At 42.8% G+C, this 19,192-nt stretch overlaps 1 protein-coding gene across 8 annotated transcripts in view; it reads right to left on the reverse strand.

Moving 5' to 3' along the window:
• CAMK2G (calcium/calmodulin dependent protein kinase II gamma) overlaps positions 1 to 19,192 on the reverse strand; it is a 117,836-nt gene that overhangs the window by 9,022 nt on the left and 89,622 nt on the right. For 2 of the 8 annotated variants that reach the window (XM_062496955.1, XM_062496958.1), the window contains 5 exons: positions 17,890 to 17,930; positions 5,200 to 5,268; positions 3,558 to 3,602; positions 2,863 to 2,911; positions 718 to 831 (listed from right to left, as the gene is read on the reverse strand). In XM_062496955.1, coding sequence (XP_062352939.1) covers positions 718 to 831; positions 2,863 to 2,911; positions 3,558 to 3,602; positions 5,200 to 5,268; positions 17,890 to 17,930 — 318 coding nt within the window. The remainder of the gene's footprint in view (positions 1 to 717; positions 832 to 2,862; positions 2,912 to 3,557; positions 3,603 to 5,199; positions 5,269 to 17,889; positions 17,931 to 19,192) is intronic. The other 6 variants (XM_062496956.1, XM_062496960.1, XM_062496957.1 and 3 more) reach the window with 3 other exon arrangements.

The following is a 19,192-nucleotide window of genomic DNA, read 5'->3' on the forward strand; positions in this document are numbered from 1 at the left end:
GATAAATCAAATGCATTACCTCACTACAAAACCCTACTGACCATGGTACCAGCTAACTGAGCTAGCAAGACAAACACAAAAGGGAAAGCTCACAACAGACAAATGCTCTTCAGAGCCAACATTATCCCAGGGTCTGCACTCAAAGCACCTGATAATGGATTCAAAAATGCTTTGGGGTCTTTCAGGAGCCACAGCCTCCCTTTCAAAGCACCTTAAAGTAGTCTGGAAAAAGTGGTTTTTGTTCCTTTGGTATTTCTGAGCACCATCCATGTCTGAGGTCCTCAGAAGTTCTGACAAGTGAGACTGAATTCAGTCTCATGCATCCCCTCCATAAACAGACCTGTACCACTGACCCCATCTTACCACAAGGAAAACTAAGAGATGCAGTGACTTGCCTGAGGAAAACCCAGAAGGCAGTGTCTCTGCAGAGAACTCCACATCTCACCCAGATGAAAGCAAGGGAATGAAATTACCTAGGATGAGGTTCTGGGGGTTTCTTTCAGAAAGGGAAGGAAATGTTTGGAAAATTTCAGTGTGCAAAGGAGGGTATTTTGCAGGAAGGGAGATGATTTCTCTTTATTCTGGAGTACTGGAAATGAAAAATCAAAATTTTGGAAGGAAGTTGAGGAAAGGAAAAATCTTAGGTAAGGAGAAATGGGAAGGGTGGAGGAAGGGGTGGGAAAAAGATGCTGTGAAGCACTGCACCCCTGGACTTACTGGCTGAGAAACAGAGAGAAAGCTGGGACTGCATGGACTCAGTCTGTGTTTTGCTCTCACTGTGCCTCCGTCCTTCAAGCACTGAGCTGCCGTCCCCGGTGGAGAGAGGGGGAGCTAGCATGGCAGGGAATTAAAACACAAACACAAACAAAACACGCAAGTTCAGTAAATAAAAAAAGAAAGGAAATAGGAGAACATTAAAGAAACCACAATGCTGGGCACAAAACATGCAGGAGTATCCTCCAGGGTAAAGCCAAGTAAACAGCTCTACAACATGAACCTGCTGTGCAATTTAGAACGACACAAGGGCAAGGGGATGGAGGAAGAATGACAACACACACTGCCTTTTAGCCCCACCACAATGTAAACAACATATCCCTGAGGCAACTGTCAGTGATGGATAAAAACAATGTCTCCTACAGCACAGCAGAGCTGATCTGTGCATCCTGGTGTCAATTTAAAACAAGAAGTTGGCAGAGGAACTGCACAAGCACTTCCATTTTCCAAGAGCTATGCAGAACAGTGAGAACTCCAACACTCCAAAACGTTTTGGTCTACTTAGTTTTGCTCACATGCTTGCTTATCTTAAAATGTGGAAGCGCAGGAATGGAAAAGGAACACTGGTGAACACAGCTATGCTTAAAACTGGAGGACTAAAATGACCAAAGCTGACCACAGCACAAACCACTAACTACTGTGCAAACTCTTTCCCTCCCAATCACCATTCAAATGCTCCCTTCTATTAAAATCATAACAAAATTTTCTAACCTTTGCCAAAAAAAAACCCCAAAACATAGTTTTGAACTGTAGCAATGTATCCCTATACAACTCTATACACTAACCAGCTGCCTTCCTTCCTCCCCACCTTCTGTTCCAGTCCTAGACTTCTCCTCACACATTTGTATTCCTGACTTACAACACCCATTGGCTCAGCTACCTCAACCATGGGACCTCTTCAGAATAAAAAGTGCCACAGGAGACAAGGTTCTGGACAAATACTCTGGCTATCCAGCAGAGATGATACATTAAATTCACTACCACACTACACAACCCATCCAGTTCCCATCCCTCAAAGCTAGGTTCTTAAACCATGGATTACTCTTTGGCAAAAAGGTGGGATCTAGAACACTGTCCTGTAATGAGGCTAGGTCTTATCTTAAACAATCTGTGTTGCAGAGCTTATTCACTCACTGGCAAGTATTTCTGCTCCCTGTGATTCCTCAGAAGAGGAGCCAGCAGCTTGTGACATGCCACAGGAAAAACATCAGGAACCACCCCACTGACAGAGGTGACATTGCTGCTACATCACAGGGAGGGTCAGCACTGATTTTTCCCTGGATATGTAACTCAGATGAACTACAAAGAGAATGAGAATACCTCTGCCTCAAAATGCAAGTTATTAACAAGTTTGTCTCAGAATGCAAACTACCTTCACCCATCCCAAACTTGCTTATTCAGGAAAATGTCTGCTCATCCTTTGTTAGGGAGGTTAGGCAAAAGATAGCTGTTCAAACAACACGAGCAGATATGGAACTTGGAGCTCCTTCATTTAAAGAGTTTTACAAACACAGAATATTTATGATATGGTCACTGAAAGGCACCAAATCTCTTCTCAGCCTCTCCCTCTACTGATATCTCAGTCAAGGACAACAGGCTAAGAATGATCTTCATCTTAGAAAAAAAATAGACCCAAAGAGAAAAAAATAACAAGGGAAGTCTTTGCGTATCACCAAAGACATTCCCAGAAAGGGGTGAAAAGGGAGACTGAGTAGTAACAGAGAGGTTTCAGCTCCCTATAATCTACAAGGAAGCACAAAAACACAAGCAGAGTCCAAATCTCAAAGGACTGGTAGGGATTTTCCACATCTCGAAATGGACTGGAGATGAACAGATTATGATATATGCAAGAAAATAATTCCAACTCTGAGACAAAAGCAAATTAGCTCAGTGTTTATATACCACAGAGGGCAAGTCAGATGGTTCCCCAGTGCACAGTCCCACTGTGACAGGAATGACAACGTCATGGCGAATTTATGAACTCAGTCAGACACAGAAATCTGGGAAGCTAGTTCAGGGCAATGACTGAATCTCTAGAATCCCTTGTCTACACTTAACTGTATTAGAAATTACAGGCAAAATACCTACCTTTCAGATCCTCATCTTCAGTTGTGGTATTACAGCTCTCTGTGGAACCCTGCGTGGTAGAACAGAGCATTACCAGGCATCAGTAGTCAGGAGCATGAGCAAATAGTTTGATTTCTTTGTGAGGAAAGATGGGGGAAAGCACAAAAACGTTGGCAGGAATGGAAGGGAGATGATACAAGGAAGATTTGGATGTAAGCAGGCCAAATACAAAGCATAACATGGCAGCATCTCTGCTCAGCTTTTGCATGTTCAAGCCATTGACCCAGAGCTTTTATAAGTGTGGAAGTTACCAAACTCTGTCAAATGAAATCTAATAAAAGTTGCTTCTGTTTGGAAGAATAGCCACCAGAGACTAAAAAGAAGGGCTCCTAAGCTTTCTCAGAGGAAGTGCCCATTTGCAGAAGAAAAAAAAATTGCGTAAGTGCCTATATCTCCTGTTCCTCTTCCCACATATGAAACAGAGTGGCGGTTCTACATCACAACAGGAAAGATGTGTTAATATCTGAACAGTTGTCTTTACTCTGCCTCTTTCAGAGATCCACTGCCATATAACACAACCCTCCTAGTCTATTGTCAGCAGTATTCAGGAGCACGCTACAAACCAGACACTAGAAAGGTAGAAACTGAATTAAGACACACGAAGACAAGAACAAGAGAGAAGCAGAGGTTTCTCTGGCAACACTCCCATCCCTTACCTTTATGCCATCTGTAGCATTATGGACAACAGTTGTTTGAGGCTCCTAGGAAAGGATGGAAGAATCATTAAACTCTAGCTCCAAAGCATTGTCTCATTTACTTTTACTCCCCAGCAAGTAGAGAAAAGGTGACTGACATTAAAAAATCAAATCAAATCACAAACTCCAAACAGCACACATGTGTCTGCGTGTGTGTGCACACACTTCCTGCACAGGTTTCATTAATAGAGAGGCTGCACTAAAAGCCACAGTCACAAGGAGACAAAGCCCCCAGCTTCCCTGCAACTGCCTCTAATTCCCAATTCGCTTCCAGTGAACCAGGCTGGCACAGACACCAGGGGGCAACCAAGCAGCCAGTCTGCACCCTCTGCATGAAGTAATGACCCCTCAGCAGCATCTTCACTGGAAAATGCTTCAGAAGAGGAGAGGGGGAAAGAAGAATAATACTGGGCTGGGGCCTTTGTCTCCCGGTTTTTGGGAAAGGTTGCTGGGTATTTTACCCTAAAAAAGGGACATTCATAATTTCCATAATAAAAAAAAAGATGAGCCATACCACCTCAATGCCTCTCAGAGAGGAGTTGCTAAGGAGCTCTGAAAAATGACACATTTTTCTAGAAGTCTCTGAAATAAGCTCCAATTTCAATAATAACCATATTTAATAATTTAGAAAGGCTCTCTCAATATCAAAAACATTATGAACAAAGCTAGTGAAAGAAAAGTGGAAAATTATGAAGTGTCCCAAGAATCCTTCATCATACAGCAAAAAAACCCAACACCAAATCCCACCCTCCCACGCCCCAAAAATGCCAAATCCAACTCTCCAGAGACAGACAACAAAGAGCAGCTACCAGGCCTAGGGGTGATAACTAGCTCCTGCACTCATCTCTTCATTACCAGGACAAGATTTCAAGATCCTGCACCATCTCATCCCACTGCTGTCATTCGTGCTGGGTGGCTCAGCAAGGGCATCAGAGACAGTGCTGGGCAGAGCTGTACACTCACCCATCTGCCTCTGCCACCCACTGCACTGCTGCCTGATCTTCCATGGGCACTGAGGCAGGCCACACACCCAAGCTGTGCCGTTCAATGCACTTGGCACAGGCACTGTACTGGCACTGTAGAGCTTGTACATGGGCCAAACAGAAAATGCCAGCCCAGCAAGCCAGTGAGCTGCAGGAGATCAGCCACTCAACTAGGCAGGCCAAATAGGCCAGCAAAGGCTTCTTCTAAAAACCCTTTGTCTGCTCTTATTTTCTGATGTCCTGAAGTCCATCCTCCATTTCCTGAGAGTTGGAGAGTGGATGGAACTTGACACTCTTCTTCAAAACCATCCTCCCCAAAGCCAGCAGGAACAGTTGAACGGGACACACAGAACTATACAGGGGGGGCACACGGGGAAGACCAGGCAAGCTGCGATCCCCACATCCAACCACAGCTCTGCTCAGCACCCCAATCCCAAAGCCTGCAAGGCTGTGATCAAGCCCCACAGCAGCACAGGGACACAGACAGAATGAAGCCAAAACATAAGCTGAAACAGAGTGGCACAAGCAGCACTCAGGAAGGGGTTTGGGAGGAGAAGGGGAGAGGACAAAATCAAAATTAAACCAAACAGTAAAAAAAAAATAGCGGTTGGGGAAGATACCATGGACGTCTGCACTGGGGATGTTTCTTTTGCAGTGCTTACTATACTGGTTTTGTTGTTGCTCTGTGGCTGAGACAGAAAAACATGGTTTTAGTTCCCCTGCTAGGCAGCAGAGGCAGCAAGAAAATTACAGTATTGCTTCAACCCCAACCATCTCCTCAGACCCGACCCTCCCCACAGGATCAATCACTAAGAAGAGGGAGGAAGGAGGAGTGCTGCCTGGGTTGCTGGACATCATTTTTCCCCCAGAGGCAACAGAAGTTGTAATGGATGTACCAAAATCCAAATGAATGGACTGCTAGAGCTATAAGGAGGGAAAACAGAAGGCAAAAAGGCAGCAGCCCAAAGGGGTGGGGAGAACCCTGCAATGAGAACTAATAAAAATATCTGATGAAGGAAAATGAGAGATGGCAGCTGTCCTGAGAGAAAGAGATTACAGAAGTGAGAGACACAAAATAGCCATGGTCTTAAACAGGGCACAAATGGGATTCAACTCTGAGGTGTCCCAAAGTATACAGAAACAGTTCTAGGTATGTGATAATGCTAACAGTTCCATGGAATCTATTAATTCAAGTAGAAGTGTGGCCAGCCCTAGAAAAGGTAGAGAAAAGGTAACGTATGATATGTTGTATCCCTGCTGTGACCTGAACAAAGAGACTTCAGGACCAAAATATTGAAAGGAATAGGATTGGGACATAAGGAAAAGGCCATATAGTTCCATAAGTAGGAAGTTCTCTGGATGGTGCCCAGCAGCTTTACATCTTTCCCCTCTTCAGACTCTGTCAGAGCTGTGGTAGAAGAATAAAGTCTCTGTTTCCTGCATTCATACAGCACAACAGTGACGCCATCACCAGCTTGCTTAAAATAATAATCCCATTGAGTCATGTACAACAGGAATGAGCAAAGTCTATGTGTGTAGGAAGTCAAACCTGTGTCCATAAGTATAGAGATCCTAACCCACAAATCCAGCCCACGTGTTACCCCTCCACGAGGCCATGTCTTTTTTTGCTGCTAGATGCCAGCAGCAAGGTCAAAATTGGCACTGCAGGAGCCTTGCTCACACTCCATAGTTCACAGATCAGGGCACCCGATGGGAGCTCACCATAGTGTGCCCTCGTTGCAGTGTCTCTCTATCCCACTCAGGGAGTGCAAACTCATACCGCAAAACATCAGGCCCTCATCACTGTGCCACAAACACCACGAAGAATGGAGAAGTCAAATGCTAAGCTGGAAAACATCTGCCAAAGGTATAATTATGTCAACCAGTGACAGATCTTATACGACTGAGACTTAACAAACACTAACAAACTGCTAAAAATGCGTTTTTTTTCTTCACAAGCAACATGTCTTGGCTTAATATCCCTTTTGGAGAGGGAGAGAAGAGAAGAGAAGAGAAGAGAAGAGAAGAGAAGAGAAGAGAAGAGAAGAGAAGAGAAGAGAAGAGAAGAGAAGAGAAGAGAAGAGAAGAGAAGAGAAGAGAAGAGAAGAGAAGAGAAGAGAAGAGAAGAGAAGAGAAGAGAAGAGAAGAGAAGAGAAACAAAAGAGGAAGATGGGTCAGGTAGAAGGGGAAGGAAGTAGAAGAGAGAGAGGCAAGAATGAACTCTTTAGAAGTCCATGGGGAAAAAAAGAACATATGCACTCAAACTCCAACATAGGAAAGGATAAATAGCACAGAAATTACAGTTTGCTGCCTCTTTCTAGAAATCCCTGCATTGTTCTAGGACTCTGGCCTTCCAAGAGTTTTATTTTATGCATGTATTTCTAGCCTGATGGCAGAAGAGATGACAGGTCACTGTGGATGTCAAAGAGAAGCAGATCAACCTGAAAAAATTAATCTCAAGCTATTTTGTGGCTCAAACACAATCAAACTCCTGACAATGGTCCACTCATCCACACAGCACTGAGGCTCTTGTACTTCTTTAGAAACGGTGATCCTAATGCAGAGATCTATCTTTCAAACCTCTTCCAGTGAGAGGAATGTAACCCATTTTTCTTAGTCCACTGGGATAAGAAGATAAAATTAACATGAAAGAAACTATATAAAAATAATTCCAGTGTTTTGGAAGACTTTATAGCTAAGGCCAAATGAGGGGGGGAAAAGCCCAACAAAACCAAAATGAGAAAATAAATTAAAACAAAACGTAACAAAAATCCCAAACAAACAAACAAACAAAACAACAACAAAAAAATCCAAAACCAACCACAATCTAAACAAATATCCAGGCAGCCACTGTTCAAAAAAAAAGTTGACAACAGCCTATTAGCAGTGTTATGTTGCCTTATAAAGTGCAAACTCCTACACACCCAAAGCACACAGCCTGCCCTCCAGTCTTAACTGAGCACCCAGCTCACCCATAACATTCTTCCCCAGCCAGCTGGGGCTGAAGAAGACCAAGTATCATGTTTGCTAGTCCAGAACTGGATAGCATTTTACTACAGGATAATGTTCCAATGAAATTAGAGGCAGCTTAGCCTAAACATTTTTTCACAGTTCTTTCTCAGGTGAAGGAAGGTATCTGACAGCAAGCTTCCTGCACACACTCATATCCCGTGGCCATCTAAACCAACTGCTCTACCCTGGAAAAAGCTAGTCTTCTCTTCCCAGAAGTACAGGCAGCACAGCCAACGCTTACGTCTCCTTCCTCCCTGCTGCCAGCCAACATCAGTCACTGGCCAGTGTACAATCCTTTGTAATTCTCTACAGCTCAAGTTAAAAGAGGCCAATTCACCTAAAAAGGTGCTAGGCCCTTCTTAAAGTGTGTAGCACATTAGTTTTGGCAAAGAAGTTGGCAACATTTCCTGAGCTCGACAAGAGACAGAGAGGCATGAACAACACAGAGGGTGCAAGAGAAAGAAAACAGGCCAGTGCTCATATCGTAGGGACACACACATGTAGCCCTAAAAGAACTACCAACACATGGGCTGTCTCTGGTTATTCAGCCACTTTCACTGCTTTCATGTTTTCAGTGGTAGATGCTTACATGGTTTACATATCCCAGCTGCTTTAAAACAATAGGCAAAGGGAATATAAATACTGCTGGCAGTGGGCAAAAAAGAAGGGCAAGAAAGGCACAGTGAACTTTTTTCCTGCATAAAGGCTGGGCTGGTGAAAAGTTAGTCACTCACTTCAGGTTTTCAAAGCAGTACTTTGGGATTACTTTTTTTGTGGAATTTTTTACACAGTTTTAAGATGTCAATGAAGGAGGAAGAGGAGAAGTATCTTCCAGGTAGTAATGCAGAAACAATTATTCTGCTTTCTTGGTACTGTAACATTTCCAATTCTATCTGAAACAGGGGAGAAATATTTTCTGTTATTTTTCTGTGCACAGGAAATAATAGTTGATTTTTGTACTTTAGTTACTGTTCATATCTTGGTGTCAAAGTGTGTCACTGGGCTGTGTATGACTTCTGACAATATGACACTGGCCAATTTCCTCTTTGGACCCTTGAGAGTGGATTTGACTACTTTTTTGACAAATTGTATAAATGTCAAACACCTTGATGGATGAAAAAGGAAATGAACAGGACAGGGGAGGCAGTTACTGGGCATTTGGTAATGCTGGGATACATAAACAAGATCAGGACAAAAGGAAGTTTTGCATTATGAAGGCTCTGACAAACTTTTTCAGTAAGTATGCTAAAAAAAAAGTGACTGGCAGCTCCGAGCTGCCCAGTGGTGCTGTGCCCACACATTTCATCAGAAGAGTGGAGCCCCGTCAGTCTCTGCCACATTTGGAGTGACTCCCAGTTTGTTCTACACTGCAAGGCTCCTATTAAGGATGACAGCACCAACACCAGGCAAAGCACCTGTTCCTCTTTTTGGCACCTCTGCAACAGAATGACAAAGCCTGGTGTCCAGGCAAGGCACACACCTGCTCTGCTGAGCCCAGGAGAACCACTGCCTTTTTTTGTTTCACACTCAGAGCAGGCAAAGTCAAACTGTGTTGCCAGCAGTTGGATTTTCAGCACAAAATGGGAGCTGTATGTGGCCAGAGGATCACAGAGCCCTTTTTGTGAGGACACGGACCCTTGAGTGCATACTGATTCCCCCTGCCACCCCCCTGCACGGACATGCTATGTAGGGTGATGAGCACAAGCCGAGCGTGCATGGCATGGAAATGGCGGAGGCACGAATCGCAGGCAGCTTACGGGAGGTGCTCACCATCAAATGCACACTGGAGCTCGACTTCCTTTTCTGGACACATCATTGAGAGAGGGAAAGAGAAGGGAAGAGAGGAGATGAGAAGAAAAGCACAGAAACTATTCACACATCAGTGTGCCAGCAAGGGCCCCCCTGCCAATAATGCTCCCCTGAGGCAGGTATAAGTAGCAGCAGAAATGCACAAACACAGAAAAAAAGAACAGAGAGAGAAGTCACCATTAAAGTAAACAACTACACAGCAGGGGAAAGGGCAGGGCTGAAGACCCCCATCCCCTAAAACACTGAGGTCAGAATATAGGTGCCCCACACACTGATATAAGGAAAGAAGAGAGAGCAATATGTATGCACAAGGTACAAGGGATACAAGGGGGTGTCTCTCCGTGCTCTCCCACCTCAGGAAATGGGGCAGTTTCCCCAGCCAAACTGAAGAGGTAGGCAGAAACCCGGTGTGTTCACATTTGCAGGATGCAGAGGTGTGTTTGCAACTCAAATTAGAGGGTAGGGAGGAGGCCACAATGGAACGGCACACGCAGGGGCTAAAGAAAGAAGAGGGAACCTGTGTGCATAGCATGGGAAGGAGAAAGGCTCCCTCACACATAATTTGGGGCTGATTGGAGAGGTAAGGTGTACTAATGCTCAGACAAGAAAGACAGAAGCACTCAACAGCCAGAACACTTTGCACTGTCAGCTATTGGGAGAAGCACAGCTTCAAACACTACCCAGCCTTCTTGGACTCTACACTTGTTCAATGGTATCTTCAGTCATCTTCAAAGACACCTTCACACCAAACTGCACTCTCCAATACACAAGGCTCAGCAGCTCAGCATGCACTTCCCTCCTCTTTCTTCTGTCTCCACGTACATTTTCCATCTGCCCTTCTCCTTCAGTACTATCTAGGCTATTTCTTTGCTGCTTACTACAGTCTTGCCCACAGAGTGGTACAGGACAGCACACCTCACGTCAGTCCAAGCCCACGATGGTGTGGGCTCCATTCTGCAGCTCTGGACTCCTGCACACTACCACAGCACCCACTGGGGCAGCCTGTGAACGCACAACAGGCCAGGGAGCTGTAGCTCCCCACTTTATACACTTACTAAGCCTTCACAGCTCTTACCTTGAATATTGCCTTCATCCCTGCTACCCTCACATCACAGCTCAAGCACACACAGACTGGCATGTTTTTGAAAGCAGAAGTGCCCAGGTTCACCTCATGCCCAGAAGCACATTCATCATCACAACCATACAGTCCACGGTCACTGCATGAACAGACACAAACTAGCAAAGCTTCTGCCTCATCTGATCTTTAATTCCAGTAAAGGCAGACTCTGATCCGTTCAGCATTTGGCACACTAATCCTCCACTTCACAGAGGCACAGTATAGGACTTGCTATTACACGGTTTACAAATTTGTGTTTCCCCTCATTTCTTTCAGGACAATTTAGCTTCTCCACAGGCTTTTCCTCAAGCTAGAACTAAAATAGCATGTACTACCAGTGCATGAATATAATGCTTAGACTGCCATCAGCAGAGAAATCCTTGTATGCCATCACAACAGGGAATTTTTAACTGGGAAAAGTGGAAATTCATACCAATGAAAAACGTCAGTTTTTAATGTATCCCTTAAGTTGCAGCAGACAAAATGAGACTATAAGAATACTGAGGTAAACCTGTCTCTGAGAAACAGTCTCATTTGAAATTCATACAGACTTCCAGTAAGTTTCAAAGGAAAATAGGGACAGAAAAATGTTAAGATACCAACAAAAGGTTCATTATGAAAAGAATCAACCAAGCCATGCAGAAAACATACACCCTCCTACACAGAGGCACAAGTAACACTGACACAGGAGGAAAAAGAACCCTCTGCAGATCAGAACTTAATTAGAGTACAAACTAAATTTAAAATAGTGTTAGTCTATTACAGGGCATGATGTAGTATAGAAATCCCAGAAGGCACATTATTACTGGCTACTAAAATAACACAGGGAAAAAAAGCTAGATAGATTGGCAGTACAAAAAGGGAAGGGAGTGAGGACTGTGTTATAACCAGAGCAGGAAAATACTACTAAAACACAAAACAGTTTAGATAATGCCAACTTGAGGCACTGGCAGTAAGTGCTAAAGCGTCAAAATTTATTAAGTCAAATCATATGCCAGGAAGTTACTGAAACCAGATCAATCTCCCAATACATCTTAACAGCTGCATGAGAACCATCTGTTGTTACCTTCCCAAGGTGACTAGCTGAGTGAGCAAAGCTTTTTGCTCTTCTTGTAATGTGACTGCAACTTAGCAAAGTAAATAAGAGAACAGAAGTTTATAGAGTTCTCTTTCCCTTCATAACACAGATACATCTCTAAGAGCTACTAGGCAGGGCAGAGATGTCCCAGGGAATGAAAAAAATTGTTAAAGGCAGACACAGCCTATAGTAAAGTAACTCACTGATCACTTTAAGGGTTTCCCTACACCTGAGTAACAAAACATTATCCCAAAGCAGTACAGACAGACAACAAACCTAGGATGAATGTTGGTCACAGTTCTCTTTTTACTATGTGTGTGAATTTTAGGTGTTCATCTAAGAAGAGAAGCAGATTCTCTACTGTGAAACTTAAGGAAGAGTCTTGCTTTAGGAAACACTCAACAGAAGTCAGTGGGTGGCAGAAGACAATCTGAAGAATCACTTTCTCTTCAGCATGGCAGCAATGCTAGAAATGGTGAGCATAAATCATTACACAGCACATGCTAAAACATACTGTAAGTAGTAGAGTGGTTCCAAGCAAGGTCCCATTCACAGTCCCGGGAACTTAACAAGACTATTTTTTTAATGACAGCTTTCTGTGTTTCCATCTGGTACATGAAGTTCTCCCCTAGCCTGATACTGACAGTATTTATGTTAAAATATCATGCTTGCAGCAGCTCATATTCCTATGGAGAGTATAGTAATTTCAGAACTTAAGTCAGGGAAAAAATGTTGAACTAAAAGCAGATCATCATAGTGAGAGTCATCTTGAACCAGCAGATTTGAGGTCCTATTTCTACTTCTGCTTTAGCCCTTTTGTGTGACGCTGAGCAAATAATTTAATCTTTTTCAATCCATCTTCTCTCTTGCCCTTTTATCAGCTTGTCTATTTAAATTGTAAGCTAAGAGGCAGGGATTTTCTGCTTAGCCATCACTAGCTAAGCACACTGGACCCTTGATCTCTGTTGGTGTTTCTAGGCATTACAACAATGCAGTGAAAAAACTGAATGCATCAAAAGTGGATAAAATGTGCTACTGGATGTCAGCACTTAAACAGATCTGAAGCACTCCCCAGGTGTCTTGCATAACACAGTTCAGCACGAAACTCTGCTGTTCAGATGAACTTGGTTCTCCCTGTTTAGCTTTACCATAAACGATCTTTAAACAGTATGGCTTTAAGATTATAACAAGTCCAGATAGAGAGATAGGAGCATTAACTCCTGTTGGTCACTGTGTGAATGTTACTTGACCCTTGCAGATTTTATGGGTCGCTTCACCTTGCTACTGTGCCTTCTCTGTTTAAGGCATGCTTTCACCAACTGCTTCCCAGCAGCCATGCCAGTTTACAGAACATCATTGCTTCACCACATACTCTTTTTCTGGGCAAAGGGCAGGGAAAGCTGGAACATATGAGGCATAAAATGTACACTTACTGCAATATTCCTTACAAACAGCAGAATAATTGGTATATGGTATCTCTTTGCAGTTATGTAATATATAGGGCAGATTTTAGAACCTTAACCTTGTTAAAACAAATAAATTGATTTTTTTCCTCTTTCAGTTTTGTTCTCCTTTCAGCTGTGCTATTCAGCTTTTACAGGGAAAAAAAGCAAGAGTGCATGTGGCAGAAAGGCAAGGTAGAAAATTAACAGACTTGACAGAGCATTTCAAGTGAATCCCACAGCATACTTCACAATTTACTATCTACTTAGAGTGTTTCAGTGGGCATGAAGAGTATTACTGATGTATTTTTGTAAATCCTAGTCACAAACCCAAGTGGTCAGAAGTAAACAAGAAAGAGAAAAAGAAACTGGCAATGAGCTTAGAGAAGGACCAATTTAAAAATAATTACAATTACATGCTTAAGTGAAAGTAAGACCTTGTGCATTAAAAAGTTCTGATTATAGAAATGGATCTTACAGACCCTGTTAAAACTGGAAACACACGCAGCCTCTCACACCAGCAGGAAGTGAAATACCCCTTTGGAAAAAAAGGAACACAACTCTTTTAAGTGCTACTCAAAAAAAAAAAAAAAAAAAACAAAAAAAAACAACCAGCAGGAGGACTTACAGTAACTACAGGGAGCCCAGACCCTGACAAGCTTAGAAGGACACTCAGCATAAAGTGTCCTTAGTCTGCACCCAGGTGTTTGCCCCAGCCCACTCCTTAACCCCTCTCTCACCTTGCAGTAGATGGCAACTCCAGATTACAGACAGAAAGGGGAACAAGAAAGCAAATAAATTTGATTTGAAACTATCTAAAGTAAATTCTAAAATAGTAGATGCACACTGTTGCTCATAAACTTAGAAAAAAAAATACCTGGGACCTACAGTGATGACCACAAGATATGTGGCATGCTACAGGGGCTCTGCAACTCGTCACTCAGTATCTTCTAGCCTCACTTTCTGGATTTGAAAGCAGAAAACCATATTCCTTGGGGATAAAACTTGGGCCTTCCTGCTGCTACTCCAACAGCCTGGATCCAAATTCTGCCTAAAGAAAATTAGTGCAGCACTACTGTTTGGTGAGCAGGCAGAATTTAAGATTCAAGGCAGTTTAAATCATTCATTATTTAAGATAATGGAAAAGTTCTCAAGTGCCAAGCTGATGAAATATCTACCAATTAGCAAAATTAGTACTTGAAATAGAAGCAGCAGTGCAAAATGAAAACCAGGAACGCTTCAAATAAAATTTGGAAAGGAATTTGCTAGGGGGGGGGGGGGTCATATCCATGGAAATTTATCAAAACAACCCCAGTGTGGACACATTAGTACTGGAATAAAAAAAAAAGTTTGTTTCCTGTCCCACCCTCATTATTTAAGCTTCTCCCACTGCATTCCAAAATGGTCTGATCCAAGTAAAATGCATGCATCCTCACTGCTTTAGTACTAAACTTTCTTCAGTGAAGGATTTGACTCTACTGTTAAGAGACAAAAATTGTGTCTTTTTTTTATGTATCAGTTCAACACAACTCATGCTGGATGCTCATGTCACCACGTATGACTGTTAAATCATCCCTCTCTCATTTATGCTGTCAGCAAGTACGTGCTACACCTTGCATAAGAAATTCACCAACACACATTTTCATGGAGTTATTGGGAATAAAGCATGAGAAAGATATGTGTGTTTTACTCAAGCTTGTGTAATACTATGTAATAGAATTCCTACTATCCTTGTCAAACAATGAGGAATTCTAGCACAGACAGCTCTGAATACCAGCCATAAAAAAGGGGAAGTTATCTTGAACAGAAAGTAAATTAACACAAAATGGTGGTGCTTTTTTCTCAATGTCTTTAAAGGCATTAAGTTTTACACTAGTGTAATAATTTATTTGTGGAAGAAATACTCTTTACATTCTTATCTACTTTGTGGCTATCTGTGACAACAGTCTTATGGCACATAGTCACTCTGGATCAGATAAAACCAATGAAGAAACTGAAACATATTTTCTCTCAAATCTCCACAGAGAGCTGATTTCCAAGAAGGTTGTAAGAGACAAATGAACAGAAAATAAGCCAGTCTTCTTATCTGGAGGAAACATGAGAAACAGCCTAACCAGATGGCATGTGATCAGCAGCAGACTACAGTTAAAACTACAGCACGCAGTACTTGTTCTAAATCTACATCTGATGTAGAATAATTTATATAGGAAGTGGGAGTGAAAAGGATACCACAAAACTGAAAATCTGGTTGGTGTTCAAGCCATGGTATTTGTGCTCTGCACTACTGTAATGAGCAGAAAATCATCGTTGTCACATGTAAGACCGGATGCTCTTACCTCAACCAGACACTGGCACAAGTTATTTGTCAGAACTCTACAGGGTGAGAAAGTGAGTGGAGCTAAAATTGCAAGTTTCCTGCACACAGAGCAACACATGGCTAGTATGCTGGTCAGTGGTGAGACCACCAACCAGATGGTGATCAGCACAATGACATCCTAGCAGTAAATAGGCCAGTACTCCTCCAACAACCAAACTGACATGGTAAAAGTCTACACTTCTAATGGGATGCAGTACCCATTACAGTAGGGCAAGGAAAGAGATAAGCATGTAGACACAGAAATCCTACACCAGAAGTGTTAAGGATGTCCTACAAACATACACAGACCATTACGCACTCTCTGTCTTGTCCAAGCTTAGCACTGGGGAAAAACAACTTGTACTTTTAAAACTCTGTATTACTGAGCAGAAGAGTAACTCAAAACAGGAGCTTTAATAAGAAATACATGATTTATTTCTGAGTTTTAACACTTACAGAAACAAGGACTCAAAATTCATACCTGAAGGTAGACACCATTTAGGGAAAATGAGAAGCTTAAACACCTCTCCTGGGAGCCCTCAGTCCAGGGTGAACACAAGCAATGCACCTCATGGACAACACTGGGGTTCACACTGAAAAGCCAGACTGCTATAACATTTTAGAGGGAGGAAGCTGCATGCAGACTCTTGACTGAAGGTTTCCAGTGTCCAGCAGAAGCAGTGGTTTCCAGAGGACAATCTCATTCACCATGAACAGAGAATGCTACACCCTCTAATTATACCTTCCACTTTATCAAAGTATTCAATTACACATACTAGAAACATCATATACAGCAAAGGGCTGAAGAAAAGTAAATCCAGAATTATCCTTTTCGCAGAGGAAGACATTGTGTAGTCCATGATCCAAATACCACGAGCTTTCTATGGAGCTGGAAGGTTCTAACATACAGGGTTTCCTTGTAACTACATTACCAGGAAGGTGGTCCTCAAGATTTACATGTACATCCTTTGTCCTTTTTTTTGAATATTTTAACCCAAGATGTGACACTCCCAGAAGGCTTGTTAGAAATCAAGAATCCTAAGAAGAAAGCCATTTTTATTTCTAGAGAGGTAACAAAACCATGTAGACATGTTGATACCTGCTGTTTTTCCGATGACTTCTCCCCTGCCTCATTGGGATTTTGAAGCAAGCACCTGTTGGTTTTCATTTCACAACATAATCCATTCTTATTCCACTGGAATTCTACTGTAACATTTTAAATATCAACAGATGCAATAACTCTAACACACTTGCTGTATTAGTATGCATGTGTTCAATGCATGTCTGTACAAGAGGCAGGCTGGTGCAATGGCCAAAAGCTCACTCTTGCAGGCACATTTCAAAGACAAGAATCCTAGGGCAGGAACAGCATTTTCACAGAACATTTTGATCAAAAATATAAACAAACTCCAAAAACTGGATGTCAATAGGGCAGAATACTGCAGAACTGTAAGAATGCGTGTTTTATTAGAGCAGTCCTTCAGCTCTTCTGAAAACACCTCTTTTTCCAGCAGCCTGCTTGTACTGTGAGCTCTCTGGGAACAAAGCCTCATTAAAATGGAAAAGGGCTCAGAGAGCAGGAGAGAACAAGTGTGCTGGTCCTACAGTGTGAATGTCAGCCCCCAGCACGGGGAGAATGAAGACTGCCCACAGTGCTAAGCCAGGAGATGAACTGTTCCACCTAAGAGCTGTGAAGAAAGGTCTGGACTTCAAAGGAAGCAAATAAACCCAACTCTTCTTTTCCATGTGGAGGACAATTATCCTTCAGAACAGTTATGGGAGACCATGCTCTAGCCTTTAATTGTATCTCCTCCAGTATCAGATGGTAAAGGGCTGCTGCCTGCAACAACAGAGCCTTAGCAAGGGATTGTGTGACGTCCAGCAGTAAATGATGATCATGCAAGACAAAGAGTGGCATTGAAGTGGGGAAAAAATAATTCCCTTCAGAAGGGAACAGGAGAGTGCCTCAACTTCAGGCACATAAATGGAACTTTTACACAATCCTCAGTTTCCATTCTGTCCAAACATGAACATTTGGAGGCTTTTCTTTCCCCACCCTTCTTCCCAGCTCAACCTTCAGCATCTGTCCAGTTGAGTAGACCAAGAAACTTGGGTCTGCTGGGTATATCATCAGTCACTCACAATTGCTCTGTGCAATTTTCACAGTTAGAAGCACTGAACAGAACAGACTAATTAGAGGCATGTGTCACAATTGAGCAAGGCCTTGGTCTTTCTAATCCAGTGTTGACCAGTTTTCTCCATACGTCACAGAAAGGGGAAAAGGAATTCCTGCTGCTGCAACATAACTTTGCTAGTTATGCGTGTAAGGAGCACTAAGATCCCACCCAGGGTTCCATAGCAGGACACTAATTATAGCAATCGCAGCCACAGGGCAGGGCTGTGGTTTTACCCTGGAAGGGGACAGGCACCAGAGAGAGTGGCTGCGTTCTGTTCAGATGGTGTGAGAGACAGTGAAAGGGCAAAGCAATAACTTACCTTCACTCCATCTGACTTCTTGTTCAGCAGGCTTTTGGCAGCTGTGGAGAGAAGCAGAAGTAGGTCAGATTTGGGTTTCAAGACTATCTTCTCTCTCTCCCCCCCATTTCCCTTGAAAATGCACAGAACTTCAGAAGGACAACCATCCTGCTAATTCCTCTCTACCAGCAAGAGACCTGGGAAACAGGACAAGTCACTCATCAAATTCAGCCTGATAGCAGAGGGTAATCTATCCTATCTATTGTTTGCCTATTCAGGCAAAATACTACTACTTCCACCACATCAAGAAGAGCATGTCTCAAATAGTAATTCAGAGCTTCTCTGTCAATCCTCCACTCACACACTGTGACCCCACTCAGAAGTGTCAGCAGTTACAGGGGGAAAAGCTTAAGAAACCTGTCTGACTTTTGCAACAGGATAAAGGTAGAACCTGTAAGTGCAGCCGTTCACATAACAGATGTGGTTTATAAAGGGGGTGCTGATAACATAGAAGCCTTCTAATTACTGTTATTCACAGTTTCTCTGGGGATAGCTGGAGAGCTAAAAAAAAGGGACTGAAAAAGTACAAAAGGCAGCACCTGAAAACTGTTAAGGAAGAATGGGAGAAGAGACATGGAACAAGGCTGAATTTCTTCACTGAAAGATAAAGATGCTCTGCTGTGCTCAACTTTAACAAGTGGCACTACCAATGAAACTATGAGAATGATAAGCACAGAGAGCCCACAACAAATGCCTGGCAGAAGGCACACTTGGGAGTGATGAAGGAGCTGCTCCACCTATGACAGCAAAGTGGTACATTAACAATGACTGTCAACAGCAAGACCCCATCTACAGCTTCAACAGATGTAAACCATTCCTTGTCTACTTAAGAAGAATGTATTCAGTTCTATCAACTTCTGTAAACAGCATGCAAGACCACTACTGTACCTACACATCCTATGGCTCTCCTAAGCAGCTTCTGGGAAGCTTATGGGTCTGGGCACCTGGCTTTTAGGTGCAGCAAAGATGAGGCCCAGAGAAAAAGCAAGTCTCACAATGCTCACATAACTGCTGAAATGTTGAAATGTTCCATTCCCAAACACATACCAACCAACTTGCATAGAGGGCTCAGTCTGTCAAGAAGCAGCAACGTTAGGCAGAAAAGGTTTTTGCAATACCTAAGCAACTCTTCCAATTTTATGTCAACCACATTTTCCACCCTGCCTTCCCTACAAGACCCTACAGACATGGATTAACTACACAATATTAGCTGAGTTGATGCAAATGACTACAGCATCTCCTCCCAACAAAGAGGTGGCACCCC

Source organism: Cinclus cinclus, chromosome 7, assembly GCF_963662255.1.
Source record: "Cinclus cinclus chromosome 7, bCinCin1.1, whole genome shotgun sequence".
Classification (NCBI taxonomy): domain Eukaryota; kingdom Metazoa; phylum Chordata; class Aves; order Passeriformes; family Cinclidae; genus Cinclus; species Cinclus cinclus.